Below are 14,855 nucleotides of genomic sequence, written 5' to 3'. Positions count from 1 at the left end.
GGATAAAAAAATCGTATCAAGACCCAGGACAGCTCAGCCTGGCTCTATGGATATAAAAAATCAGTTACACAGAGGGGTTTTTGTCTGGCACCAAAAGGACCTGCCGCCAGCCCCACGCCTGCCCTGCAGCTCTGCGCTCACCCGAGGGGCAGGAAGGTGCCCACGGGCTCTCTGAAGGCCAGGTCTGAGCTCTGATGCCTTTGGAGTGAAGCCCTCACGTGAGCCAGAGGCAAATACAGCAGAAAGGACACACAGCAACTGTATGGGGAAGACAAAGCTAAGGGAAGCAGCTTCGGGCACTGGTGAGCAGCCAGGGGAAGGCTGAGACCACCTCCAATTGGGGCAAAGACGGCACCATGATGTGCAAGGCGGGGAAGGAAAAAGCCAGAGCAAAACCCAGGTGAGCATGAAATAGCAGGATGCTATTTCCAAGAGCGATTTCCAAGCTCTCCATAAAAATGAGCTGCTATCGGGTCGGCGAACAATTGACTTTTTATGGCTTTAAGCTTATCTCCAGCGGGCTGCTTCCAAAGACACGCAGCTTTTTGAACCCTCCAAGAATAATCAATCGCGATGAAGGTGCACCGGGACGAGGCAGGGAGCAGCAATACCTGCTGCAGAGCGGGGCAGCAGCCAAGCACCAGCAGCAAACCCTCCAGCAGCGTTCCTGCTGGGCATTACCAGCTTCAGCTCTGCCTGGCCTCCACGCATCCCCACGTGAAACCCCGTGCGGGGTGTCCCTGAGCTGAGAGCCCTCCAGTGCATCATCTTTGTCTACTGTCCAGGAGATCCAGGGCTTCCAAAACCTAGCATCGGGGCTCGTTTTAGAGGGGAAAAAGAATTTCCAACCATTTCTTGCATCTAAATCTTCAAACCTTTAAACTCTTCCTTTCCTTTAAACTCCTCCTTTCTGATGGTGGTTATCAAAAATCAGCACGCAGCCGGTGATGGAACGCCACAGCACAAGTTGCTCAGGGAAATAAAAACTGGGCCAAACAGAGGAAAAAAGACACAGGATAATGAACCTTGAAGACAAGCTCTAGAACAAGTCAGATGAGTTTTGGAAGGGTGAGTGAGGGTGGAGCACGGTGAGGGCAGGAGAAATGCTCTGACAGACGGCCAGCGAGGGGCGAGGATGCACATGGGGCACTTCAGGCAGGGGACGTGTGGCACAGGCAGCTTTGAGGGGTTTATGTTTTTTTTTCTGCCCTCTTGAATTGAAGAACAAGCTGGCCATCAGGAAAGCAAGGATGAGAAGGGCCTGTAGCAGTGAATATCGTGCAACACAGCTCCTGTTACATCCGAGGGCTGCTCGCCACATCCCCAGCACACCAGCGCCTTCTGGGCAGCGGCCAGGGACCTGTGCCAGGAGCAAAAACATCCCAAGGACCCAAACTCTTCAGTGTAAAGGAAGGAATAGCTGGAGGGGTGACTCAGTTACCGAAATCCAGGTCTGTAAGAGCGCGCAGATCGAAGGCTGGAAGACGCCTTGGCTTTTTATAAAGCACCCGAGCGCACTGAGTCATTGCCCCGGCTCCCACCTGCATTGTTCTGAGCTCATTTGGAGCTGGATGAGCCGAGCAGGAGTCAGGTGCCAGGCTGCCAAATCCAGCACCGGCGCTTCCTTATCGTAAGCAAACGTACAAGTATTTACAGAAAACACCAGGAACAGCTCCACCACGCTTGGTCAGCCCTCAGCTCTAACGCTCCAGCTGGATTTAGGGGGACAAGACCTCTGTGGGACTGGAGAGGAGAAAAGAAAACCTCCCAGATCCTCCAGTACCTGCGTGCCCTTGGACAAATCCCAACAGAAACCTGCCTTGCAGTTCTAACAGATAGAGGAGCCAAAGCTTCAGAAAACCCCACGGGTTTGCTCTGAACAGGCGCTGGCAAGGTGAAGGCAGGTTAATTCAGGCTCCCCGGGACAGCACAAGGTTCTGTGACACCGAAGCTTGGGAAGCCTTTTGCTTGTGGCAGCCTGTGGATGTGAAATGAAGATTGGCCGATTACCCGCTGCTGATGTATTTATAAACTTGCTTCATCCCCTAAGTGTTAGCTGTCAATTTGAGCGATTCCAGCTTTGCCTTTGGCTGCCTAAATTTGGGCTCCTACTGAAGACAGACAGCAACGTAAAATCCAGCAAGGAAAACTCTGGGGATGTCCCTGCAGCGAGGGGTACAAGAGACGGCCACGACTCCGTGCTGCAAGAAAGCTGTGCTTGTGAACGGATTGCTCTTAAGAAGAAAAAAGAAAGCCCCCTTCCCAAGCAAAAAACCAAGCCCCAGCCACGCAGTGAGACGCCATGGATGGGATATTCCAGGGCTCTGCTGGGACAGCGAGTCTGGAAAATGAGACCCCTGGAGGAAATCGCCACAAGACGAGGAGCAAAATCCCCGACACAAGCAGCACGTGCACTGAACAAATCTGTTGGCCTCCGAGGCAGATTTATGGCACAGGAAGCCATGCTGAAGCTCAACTATTCGAGCTCCATCCTGTGCCAGTATCGGCCCCGTTTCAGCCAGGAGGGCTCGCCGGTGCAGCCGTCCCCGAGAAGCCTTTGTAGTGTAAATTAACCTGCGCACGAGGCCAAGTTCGTTTCGGGAATAATTTCATTAATACCGCGTGATGTAACATCACTGCAATTTGGCTCGAGTGTGCTGAAGAGCTCTTCAGTAAATAAGCTGCCTGAAGTCAACCCCGGTGCTAAAAGTATGTTTGGTTACCCAAGAGGTACCACCCTGCTGTGCCCAGACACGCTCGCAGTGAATCACCTCCACACGGCACACAGCTCGTCAAAAACAATAAAATGGTCCAGGAAAACATCCCTTTGTGGGCTAAGACCAGCTTTGCCCTCCCATCACGGATGTTTTATGGTGGCTCGTTTATAAAGGCGTTGTTCAGCAGCACGAACCAGGTCACTGCGCTTAAGGACAAGGCTTTAAGGACAAGGCACGGGCACGCTCTCACTGCACCTCAGGCCCTTCCAGCAATATTTGGTGCTGCTCATTGCAAAAAGGCTGCTTGAAGGTCTGCAGATGACAGAAAGCTGCTGGACAAAGCCAGCTGCATCCCCAGCTCGTCGCCATCCCGGCAGCAGCAGGCTGGCAGTCCCAGCGCTGCCGGTCCCCGTTCTCCTTTCCCATCTTTTCCTCTTGCCTCGACTCCGGCATGCGTCAGCCCCGGTGTCACGCTGCTTCAAGACGCAGAGCTGGCAGAAAGGGACAAATTGCCTTTTGGCTAGATTTTATCAGTTTAACACCGCAACAGCGAGGTCAGAGGAGTGCCAGAGCCAGCACGGGGGGAGAAAATGGGGGATGGAGACACAGCGGTCAGATCGGCTTCAGATCCTCCAGACCCACAGCTCGATAAAGGCAGTTCTCTGTGACCGACAGCCCGTGACGTAATGGCACCCTAATCAGAGAGGTAATTACACAAATTACATCTCGGTTAGGAGCAGGACGAGGGAAAGTGCTGCACTTGGTGACACACCAGCCTGTGCTGGCTGTGCCACCGGGAGATGCTCGGCTGGGCTCTCGCTGCTCGCCTGCCAGGAGCGGGTTTTGGAACATTTACCTCCCCCGGGGCTGTCACCACTGGCAGCACTCGGGCACATCTCCGTGATCCTCCTCTGCTGAGAGCCCCTGCAGTCGGAGACGAGCAGGAATCCCTACGGGAGGGAAGGCAGCACGCAGGTTTGTTTTGAAAGAGCAGTCGCGCTCGCACGGCGAGTGGGAAAAGCCATGGCCATAAACCTACAGCAGAAAGCAGCCTTAAAGAGAACAGCGGCCAAACACCAACAGCTACCCCCAGGACCAGCAAATAATTCGACAAAGCTGGAAGGCAGCAGATATAGAAACAGCTGTAGGAAATCCACTGCCCCTCAGCACAGCGCTTCCCCCGGGGCAAGCAGCACTGCAGGCTACTGAGGGCACCGATGAGCAGCTCTGAGCTCTGCACTCAAAAGGAATTCGGCATTTATGCAGATGTAACTGCCTGGTGTTAGCCAAGTATGAAATAAAACACAACAGGCCCCTGACATGAGCCAGGAAAGGAGCTGCCACGCAGGGGGGCTGCTGCATGATGGGCTGCAGCGAGGCAGGCAGCCTGGCCCCGAAGGAGCCCGCGCTGCTCAGGCTGGGAGCAGGACACGAGCAGGAGCCGGCACAGCCAGGCTAAGGCAGTGAAAAAGCTCAGCCACTGCTTCGTTGTGGTGCGATGGAGCATTAAGAAACCCCAAAAGATTGCGGGATTATAAATAAAATCCGAGATTCCTGCCTCACAGTCAGCAACGTGCGGGCACAGGGATAACGGGAAGAATTGGGGAAAAAAAACAGGAAAAAGCATGGTGAAAGCCACCGAAAACCCCAACACCACACCAACCTGACCTTTGCTAAGCGTGGATAAAGCCTGAGAGTCTGACAGAAAGCTGGTGGCAGGGTGAATAAACCTCCAAGCCTGTTTTTTTCCAGCCAAGCCTTTCCTTCCCCTTCTCCTGGCCATCAGCGCGTTGCGATGAGCAATGTTATCCCCGAGGGATGGAAACAGCAGTGACTGGGCAGAGCAGAGGGTGAGCAACCCCCCGGCAGCACTCGTTCTGCAGTGCTCACACCCACAACTTGCACTCGAGGAGGAATGGGACCTCCAGCCACAGGGCCTCCGTCAATCACTAACCCCGGAGCCGTGAGCGATCGCCTCTCCGCAGCCACTTCCCACAAAGTTTTATTCTGGGAGCAAAACGGAGGTGGCTGCCCCAAACTGAAGCCCCGAGGCCGCGTCCCATTCATGGGATTTTCTCCTCCTGTGGGTTCCTCGTTCTGCTTTGCCTTCGCAGAGCCAGGCTGGAGCATGGTGCTTGGTAAAGGGCCCTAAACCAGACCTCAGCGTTCGTTTTCTGCACTGAGTGATGAGAAGGGACTTGCCTCATTTCAGCTAACGCACAGCTGGGGAGAGTTGTAATCCCAAAAACGTTTTCTAGCTTTAATGGGTTTCTTATTATTATTTTAGAGAGCACATTTTGGAGCTGGTTCCCCACCACACGCAGGTTGATGCAGCTCTGTAAAGCTGCCTCACCGATCCGTGCTGCAGCTCCCTGCTCCTCCCAGCAGTTACCCGCGTGCTCCCTCCCATGCAAGCAGCCCCGGTGCTTTCAGCCCCGACTCACGGCGCTCATTTCTTATTTAGCGTACAGCAAGGGAAGTATTTTTAGCTTCAGGCCCATCTCCTGCAGCAACACGGGACCTTCCAGCACCGGGCCTCCTCTCTGCAACCAGATTTGATGAATTGAAAGGCAAGGCGTGATGTGATGGGCGTGATCCTGCCGCCCCGCCGGCCCACTTGTCTGTGGGGAAAGCATCCGCTACAGAGACCAGACCCTTACAGAGCCTCATCTGGAGCATCCTGTCTCTGCAGCACTTGCCTCCTCCCAAGCCTCTGTCTCCGTGTGCTTCCTGTGCGTTTTCCTTCTCATCCCCGTCCCCTTTTCCCCATCTCAGTGTTATCAATCGAGCTCCACGGCAGACTCACGAGAAGCACGTGGAAGTGACACCCGTGACGCCCTCCAACCCCTCCGAACAATTCCCTTTCTTGCTCATCGGATTACCAATCCCCCGAACAACACGGCCGTTCATCCGGCGAACACAGGCACAACTGTTCGCTGCTGGGAAGAGCCTTTCAGGCGCGGGCTCGAGGACGGGCTGCTGGGTCCCGCTGCGTGGTACCAGAGCTCCCGGTGCCAAGCCAGGGTGCTGCCCTGCATCGTGTGTCCCAGCCAGTGCACAAAGGCATCGCATGGATAACCTGCAAGAAAAAAAACCCACCTCTCATCCTGCAGGTGCTTGGTGGGGCAACACGAAATAAATTCAGCCACCTGAAATAACACGGCAGGGATTTCTGATGAGCCCCTGGGCTGTTACAAAGGAAACAGCAGCTCCAAACCTCTGCCCAGGATATTCCTAAAGGCGGCTGATGTATACGTAAAGAGCTAGAGACTAATTCCTGACCCGCTTCAGCTCCGGCAGGGCAGGGCTGGCAGTGCAGAGGATGCGGGACACATCCTGCCTGAGCAGGGAGGCCACGCACAGCCACATCCGTCCGTCCTCGCACGGAAGGAGACCTCAGAGAGCACGGGGCAGGTGATGGTGCAAGGGCTCACCGCGCTGCTCCTCCTGCTCCCGAGCAGACAGACGTGCCCTGCAGCAAAAAGGGGTTCACTGGGAGCGAGGAGCCGGAGATCTCTCCTGAAATGCTAGCAGGTGTAGCTTCCTGCAATGAAATGATAAGAAATAAATCTGTGCCTGCCTCGTTTGTCTAGAAAGTAGCACCGGAACAACTTGCTGTTGGCAGCTTACGGCCTGTTAAAATACCAACAACCGTGCAGAGACCACAGGCTGCCGAAGGCATGCCCGAATTCCTCCCAGATACAGCCTCAAAGCTGGAGTCAACGCTGACGGCAGCTAAAGAGCACCGAGAACAAACAGGCTGGAAGCCATTCAGGTTTCCCCCTGCATTCCAGAAATAAATACGGGGCCTGAAGGGAGCGGGGGGCACCCTCTGCTACCTGCCCTTGTCCTCAGCCAGAGCAGATTTCGTTGCCACCCTGTAAATCTGCTGGGCCCCAGCCCCGAGGAGCAGCTCTCGGAGCCGCGGGCTGCTCAGCTCACCCAGGTGAGGCTGATCCCAAAAGTTCGCTGTCGGGCACTGCCAGCCCCGAGGGGGAAGCCTGAAAGCAGCCTGCACCCAGACATTCACAGCCCACCAGTCACCGAGCCTGGCAGTCTGACTCTAAACCCCCTTCTTCTCTTCCCTGCTGCCTGCTTTCCCCACGTCAGCTTCAGAAACCGAGGGGTGCAGGCGTCAGGCCCTCGCTGTGCCCAACCAGGCTGTGTTTCTGCGAGGCTGCCCCCAGGCCTCTCCTCCAGCACTCCCGGCCCTTTCCTGAGGCTGTGGCCAAGAGCAGGAGGTGACCACGTGGAAGGCAAAGCTGCTCCGGAGCATTACCGCTCGCTCTCTCGACCCACATATCTGGGGTGTGTTTACACACGGGGAAGGCCTACCTTTTCGGACACGTTTGCAGCCAGAGCATTTTTTAAAAGCCAGCAACCCTCCTCTTTCCCCTCTGCTGGTTTTCTTCCCCTCCTGGCGAGGCTGACTCCAGGAGAAAGCAGTCACCTCGCCTTTGTTTTCAGGCAGGCAGTGGGGAAGATTTACACCACCGCGGGGCTGAAGCAGTCCTGTAGCCTCTGGTGAGCCAAACTGAGGCTTTTCTGGCCAGAAGGAGCCAAAGAGGGTAAGCCTGAAGGGTCTCCAGCATCAGGCATGACAGCTATTTACGTGAATTTGTTATTTCTAACTCACACCACAGACAGCTGGGTTTCAGAGGCTTGCACCTGCCCTAAGAGAAGCTCCTGATTCACCACTTAGGGCACTGCTTTTCCCCTTTCCTGATGTCCTACAGAAAGGGACGAGGCCTTAATCCACGGGGAGCTGCCGGCACCAGGAGCCTACCCCAGCCCCGGCGTTTCCTGCGGCTCCACACGCAGGGGCGGCAGGAAGGAGCCTCTCACCCCTACCCCGTTACAAGCTGTACGAACATCCTCGGTTCAGGCTGCAGCACTGAAATACTCCGAGGCCAGACCACACCAACAGGCAGGGATGGCTCTTCCCAGATCACAACTGCTCCACTGAATCCTGCCTAAAAGCTGCTGCTGGGCTGCGGGAGGCAAAATCAGCCTCTGGGCTGACTGGGGCCGCAGTGCCAGGAGCAGAAACCAGGCTGAAACACCAAATGAGCTCGAGAGAGCGTGCTCCCTAAGGAAATATGGCCTGAGATGGACAGAGACACAGCCTGGGTTGAAATTTGGGATTTTTTTGCCTTCAGAAGATGACGTAGAAGGTGGGAAATGCCCTCAGTGCCGTTAAACTCTTGCAAAAGCCTTTCCTCTGGAGTCAGCCAGGGGCTTTCAGAGCACAATCCCTTCCTTCAGGGCCAGGAATACTGGAGTGGAACTGCTGGCAAGCTAACGGAACGAGGCAGGACGAGGTGGAACAAGGCAGGACGAGGTGCTGGACTACGTGGCTGACACCTGGCCTTCCCCCTTCACATCACACAGCAGCACTCCCTGCCAGCAGTCAGCCAGCAGCGGGATGAGGAGCAGCTGGCCACCGCTCCGCATTAATTGTGACCCCGTAAGCAAGGAGGGGTTAAGCAACTCTTCCCCCGCTGTAATACCCAAAGACGTAAGCACACGAGCTCCGTGGGGCCGTGGCTTTAGGCCATGCTCCTGGCCAGCCCCGCTCCCTCACCCCGCTGGATCCCAGCCCTCCCTGTGGGGCCGTTTGACCAGCATCTGGCCAGGAACAGCGGCGCAGGGCCCCTCGGAGAGCTCGGACCCGGTGCAGGATGCAGCAGCCCAGCTGCTTCGCACAGACGGTTGCCATGAGCACAGCCCCGTGCCTGCTATTTTTAAAGCTACTCCCAGGCAGCTGAACCGTACCGGTACCGGGATTAAGGGGTACTGGGATTAAGGGGTACCGGGATTAAGGACCTTCAAGGCACAGACCAGCACCTGCCCCAGATGCACTTCCAGAAGACCAACTTCTAAAACCCAGCAGCGGCAGAGCCCCAGACCATGGGCGGCTGTCGGGTGGGTTGCTGTAAGCTGCAGCTGGTCTTATCCTCAGAAGACCTGCCAGAACATCAGGAGACGATTTTACAAACGGAGGAGGAGGAGGAAGGAAGGGCGAAGGGAAATTTATGGCTGCAGCTCGAGTCACTGAAATACCCGCGGTGTAACTGAGGCCTTCACACAGCACGCGTGGAAGGAGGGCACCTGACTGTGAGAAAAAATGAAAAAAGACACAAAACCAAGAGGCAGATCCTCACGGCGATGTGCTGGCAGGACCTGGACCTCCTCCAGAGCACCCTCAATTCCTCAGAGGGCAATTCCTGAGGGCACTTTATCCAGGTTCCCCTCAGGGACCCCACGGGGCCGAGGCTCTCTGCTCCCAGGTCACTTGAACCCGCTGCCACCCAGCAGCTCCGCGGCCACCCCGGGCTCACCACAGACCTGCACCAGCTTTCGGGTCACCTGCTGTGAACGCCCTGAAAGACATCAGTTCCTGGAGAACCTTATCTTCCCAGACAACCCTCTTTGTTCCTTGTCATAAGCCACTTAATCGAGGAAAAACAAATCCCAACTTGGCACGTCCTGTATCTACTCCTGCCCCCTCCGTTCACAGACTCCGAATGACGTGGGACACCTCGTCCAGATCAGCTCTGGAAACACACGGACACCGGGAGCTCCTGGCCTGCTCGGTCACAGCTGCACACATTTTTTTCTTGCCACAGCCCAAAGGGACTGCAGAGCACACCAACACTGACACCAGTGGTTCATGGTGGGACGACCCGACAGACCTCCCAGCTCCAAATGGGAGCATTTTGGGAAGCGGCTGACTTCAGGCAAGCAATCACAGGCCCTAACTAACCACACAGACTTCCCAAACACCACGGATACAGCATCTACCTCCCAATCCTTCCCCAGACCCACACCATCTCAGAAAGGTCACAGGACTGGAGCGCAGAGCAGCCTCTCGGTGCAGTAACTTCTCCCTGCTCCTGGACATCCAGCCCTCTCCAAGTTTCTTTAACTGCCGCAGCAGGAAAACATTTGGAAAAGGTCAAATGACTCAATACCACCGAGAGAGCCGTCACGTTTCCAGCAGGACCAGGTTTCCACGTGCTCCCGGTTCGAGCGCAGAGAGGTGAGGGGAAGGCAGCACGCCGAGCAGGGCACCGGGGCTCAGCGCCCGCGCTTGGTTTGAATCCCAGCTGGTGTCGGAGCTGGAAGGAGCGCTGCTGAACCCCAGCCAGCTCAGAAAACAGCCCCACACAACCTGCAGCGTGCTCCCAAAGCTGCCTGCGAGGGCAGCGAGGAGATGGGTTCGGACGTTTCCTAGCACAGGCCCACCTGAGCCAGCCCCAGTTGGACTCGGTTGGTTGCAGCTCCGGGCAGCAGAGGGGTTAATTCCTTCCCAAGTTCACACACTGCCCGAATTCCTTAGATAAGCCGCTTCCACCAGGCGCAAGGACCCAGCCTCAGGGGGGGAAGGCTGTAAGGAAAAGCTCTTTTGATAGATTTTCTTCAAAAGAGAAATTAATTCACGGCCCATTTTTGGCGGCGTTCCACGCCCACAGTTTCTATAGACTTCAGCCGAGGTTGCACCATGCCTCCAAAGGGAAAAAAAAGGCTTCGAGCAATGCCCTGCCACTTCTACTCCTAAATGTTTTACACTCGTCCAATAAAAGTCTTCTCTCCCCAAATCAGAAAGCTCAAGGCGCAGCAACACAAGGAAGAAAACCAGAGCAAAACAGGCTTTGGTGCTGCGATAAAACAGTTAGCAGCAAACCCACGCTGCACCTTTAAATGCAAGTACTCGCTCAGGAAAGCAAAAAAACAAGTTGGAAAGCCACCGAAGGCTTCCCTCACATAGCCAGGCAGAAAGCAAGCCCAGGCTGTTACGGAATTTGCGTTTACATTTACATACTGCTGGTGATAGTCTACGCGCAGAGCTGGAAACAAAGCAAGTTTTTATTAGCAATTAGCAGCAGGAGCGGGGACAGAGCTGCCTGAAGGAGCCTGAGAAATGCCAATACACAAACAACCCTATAAAACGTGCAGCGGACCGATCCCGATACGAGAAATCATACGGAAAAGAAAGTATTGCAGCTATAAAGTGGGGGAGACGCCATGGCGTTTGCTCAAGGAGATAACCTGTATCTTTAGCACTGACAACCCTGACTGCAGGCAGCAGTTTTCCCTTGCACAGCAATTTGCAATGCAAAGCAAGCTCCTTCCACCCTCACCACCAACAGCAACTCAGAACCCAAAGGGGAGAGCAAAGTCAGAAGGGGCCGGTTTGGTCAGCTGGACGCGGTTTTCTTCAGAGCTAAGTTTCAAGTCAAGCATGAAAGCAACACGGCAAAACATCTGAAGTAGTGTGAACACTGGGGTAAGGGGGGAGGAAAAAAATAGAAGAGGACTTCATCCCTAAACCCCATCTCTCTTGGGGTGCAACCTCTCGTTCCCTTCCTCCCCATGTCTCTGAAAACCCCCGTCCATCTCTGAGCAGCCACCAAAACCCAGCTGTGTTCTTCCCCAGCTCTGGAGGACGGCGTGGCCCTACAACAGAACTCCTGAAATCACAGCCAGGGGTTGCAAGAGGTAGCCAAACGCCAATCCACTCAATTAAAGACTAACCAGGAACAGAAGGCCAGCCAGGAGGCAAGCCCGCAGGCGGCTGCTTACCTGGTAGACAAGCTCGCGAAGTCTCCTCCATCCAGCAGCCTGATCTTACAGAACAGAACCCCATTGACGAAGGGGACAGCAGTCAGCTCTTCCAGAGTAAAACTGGTCTGAAATTTGAATTTCTTCTTCTTCATCAGGAAAGCCATGGGCAAATTCAGCGTGGAAAGCCCGGGAACTCCAGATGAGACGGGGAGGAGCGGCTCAGCACACACAGAGCCGAGCAGGGGAACAGCTCTGGCTCCAGGGGCGTAAATTTAGGGGAGTGAATTCCAGTTCAGTTACAACGAGGGCCCGGCTTCAAACGCGCAATCCTCTTCTCTTTGGTGGTCGGATCGGGCTGCTGGATCATCGCCACGGCAGGCTGCAGGTGAGGAGGAGGAGGAGGTCAGGTTAAACCTCTGCAACATCTCCGAGGGAAAAGGGAGGGAGGGAAGCACGTCTCAGCTCCAGACCAGCAGGAGCTGTCCCCGTGGGAGGCCGCTGTGCTCCGCCTTCAGCAGAACCCCTCCAGGAAGCATCTCTCGTGGGGAGTCATCTTGGGTCTCCGAAGAAGCCTTCGGTCTGCGTGCAGCACATGCGGAGAGCTGCCAGCTGCTCTCTCCTCTTCCTGCGCAGCTCCTTGATGCAGGTCTGCAGGTCAGCCTTTGGGAGGGAAATGAGGAAATTAGTCCCAGGCAGCCTCGGGCTCCTCCTCCTCCTCTAAAACCTGTTTGGAGGGGTAATGTTCAGCCCAGGCTCATACCAATCTGAAGAGGTATGGCCCCAATTAGCCCGCTCCCCATATCCTCCGTCCCCTTTTTGCCTAGGGCAAGCTTCGCCGCTGTCATCATCCCCCTCCTAATTTCTGTTTGCAAAGCAGCTCACACAGATCTGCTCCATTTCCCCCCATCGGCTCCAGGAGCACTTTGCAAACCAGATCAGCCGAACACGCAGCCTGGCGAGAATACACAGAAACGTCTCAAAACATGCCAAATCTGTTTTTTTTTTTTGTTTTTTTTTTTTCCCTTTTTCCAAGCAGCCCTACGCGCCAGCACCTGTATCTTACAAATGGAGCACCCAACGCCGAGGGGAAGAAGGGCAGAGGAAGGCAGCCGGCTCCAGCGCGCACAGCACCACCAAACCAGGTCACCGCCTGCCCCAGACACTGGGTTTTGGGGCCGGAGGCGCTCGGGGCGCTGCGGGTTTCAGCAGCACCGTGGCGGTGAGGCCGAGGGGTGCCAAGGGGCCGAGGGGTGCCCGTGGAGCAGCCCCCAGGGGATGGCAGGAATGAAATGGCAGCAGAGGGGCCAGCAGGGCTCTGCGCTCACTGCCCTGCCCCAGCACCTGGGGGCTGGGGGAGCTCCAGGGGGTCCCCAAAATGTACCTGGGGGACCCCAAAAGGACCCCAGGGGGATGCAAGGGGGACCCGGGGGTCCCTAAGGGGATCCAGGGGGGCTTCAAAAGCACCCGGGGGACCCCAAAAGGATCCCTGGGGGCTACAAGGGGGACCCAGGGGTCCCTAAACGGATCCTGAGGGGCTCCAAAAGCACCCGGGGGACCCCAAAAGACACCCGGGGGGCTCCAAGCGGGACCCGGGGTCCCCCAAAGGCTCCCGAGCCGCAGCCCCCAGCCCCGGCCGCCCCCTCCCGCCGCCCCCGGCCCCGCACCGACCTGGGCCCGGCCCCCGCCCGCAGCTCCTGCCCCGCCGCCGCTCCGCGCGCTACGCCAATGGCGGCCGCTACGCCAACGCTTCCAGCGGCCGCAAGGCAGGGCGAAGGGACGGCGCCGCTTCGTGAATAGCAGCGCTACGCCGGGCCCCTCCCCTCCGCCGCCTTCCTCTCGCCCCCTGGGGCCGCGGGGAGGGAAGGGCGAGAGCGGCGCGGCCCCATTGGGTAGGAGGAAAGAGGCGGGGAGGGTAGGGAAGGGCGGTGATTGGTGGGTTTGGGAAAGGGGAGGGGAAAGGCGTGCAGGGATTGGAGGAGGGGGCTGTCTGTTTTGGGGAAGTCCCGCCCCTCCCGGCTGAGGGAGTGGGAGGGAGGCGGGCGGCTCTGTGGCGGCCCCGGGGGTCGCCGCGGTGGGAGGGGGTTTGCGTGCGGCCGGGGCGTCGTGGGGCCTTCCTGCCCCACAGCGGGGTGCTGGGAGCCCTTCCTCGGGCTGAACAGCCCCGAGGTGGCTTTTAAAATAATTGTTTAATCACAGAATGGCCTGGGTTGGAAGGGAGCTCTGAGATTATCTCGTTCCAACCCCCTGCCGTGGCAGGGATGCTGCCCACCAGACCGGGTTGGCCATGGCCCCATCCAACCTGCTCCTGAGCACCTCCAGGGACGGGGCCCCCACAGCCTCTCTGGGCAGCCCGTGCCAGGGCCTCCCCACCCTCAGAGTGAAGAATTTCCTCTTAACCACTAACCAAAATCCCCCCTCTTTTAGTTTACAACCATTCCTGTCATCCCATCATCATCAGATCGAGCAAGGAGTTGCACCCCATCTTTTTTACAAGCACTCTTCAAGTACTAAAAGGTTGCACTGAGGTCCCCCCCCCCCGTGGGCTCTGGGGTTTGCAGGGCTCGCTGAGGGGGTGTCAGGGCTCCCTGAGGCACACCTCAGCCCCCGGGCCACCAGCATGGCACTGGGGGCGAGCTGAGGTGTCTGCACCTCCCTGCGGGCTGGGCTGAGGCCATGGGGGACGCAGCAATGAGGGCTTGGGCTTCGTGCCCGTCCCATCCTCAGCAGCCTCCGGGTGCCCGGCAGCGGGCTGTGGGGCAGGCTGACCTGCCTGGGATGGCTGCAGCAGGAGCCTGGCCCTCCGTGTGTGTGAGATGTGCCAACTGCTTCAAGGCAGCTCCTGGCCAAAATGGCTCCCTCCTGCTGAGGTGTCGCTGCCCTGGCCCCGGCTGGCGGCTGGGCTCCCTGGTTAGGCAGGATTCCATTGTTTAAGGGCAAGCAGAACAAAATGTCCCTCCTCGTCCCGGAGGAGGCTGCAATCACCGGCATGATTTGCCTATTTTTTAAGGTTAGGGATGTGCCGAAGGAGCCGTGTTGCTGAGAAGTTGAGGCTGGTGTGGGAGGGAGTTTTCCCAAGGCTGATTTGCATGTCTGGCAAGGCCTGGATGAAAGGCTGGGAGTCCCGGCTCTTTTTGCCAAGCTTTGATGCCCAGACTCCTTGCCTTTAATCTTTGCCATCTATGCAGACGGTATCAGAGCTATCAAATCATTTTACCACAGAATAAGTCTTTTAAAAGTAAATCTGCTAGGAAAAGTGCACGGCAACATACTTGGCCAGCACGGGCTTAGACCAAATGCTTTGCTCCGATTCTTGTTTACCAGGTTAAACAGATCCACAGGACTGGGACTGGGAAAACATTTCTTGTGTTGGTGCAGTGAAACCATCGCAGGAGATGTCAGCCTTCCCACGTAGCAGGGCTTGTGGAGGCTGTTTAAGGGTAGGGACTGAATCCATCCCATCAGCTGATATTCAGCGCTTTCAGTGCCTCGAGACATCAGTAGAAACGGGCTGTTTTTTTCACTTTGTTTGTTAATTTACTGGGAAGGAGCCCAGCCTGCTAAATATTTAAT

At 56.5% G+C, this 14,855-nt stretch overlaps 1 protein-coding gene across 2 annotated transcripts in view; it reads right to left on the bottom strand.

Moving 5' to 3' along the window:
- The window catches only part of EEIG1 (estrogen-induced osteoclastogenesis regulator 1), a 33,672-nt gene extending 22,209 nt beyond the window's left edge, over positions 1 to 11,463 (bottom strand). For both annotated transcript variants that reach the window (XM_082775422.1, XM_082775423.1), the window contains exon 1: positions 11,304 to 11,463. In XM_082775422.1, the coding sequence (XP_082631548.1) occupies positions 11,304 to 11,449 (146 nt within the window). In that variant the 5' untranslated portion in view covers positions 11,450 to 11,463. The remainder of the gene's footprint in view (positions 1 to 11,303) is intronic.
- Between the last annotated feature and the right edge of the window lie 3,392 nt (positions 11,464 to 14,855).

This window comes from Aythya marila (genome assembly GCF_965140915.1).
Source record: "Aythya marila genome assembly, chromosome: 19".
Taxonomy (NCBI): domain Eukaryota; kingdom Metazoa; phylum Chordata; class Aves; order Anseriformes; family Anatidae; genus Aythya; species Aythya marila.
The sequence above is the reverse complement of the archived record's forward strand: the minus strand, read 5'-3'. Positions and strand labels throughout refer to the sequence as shown.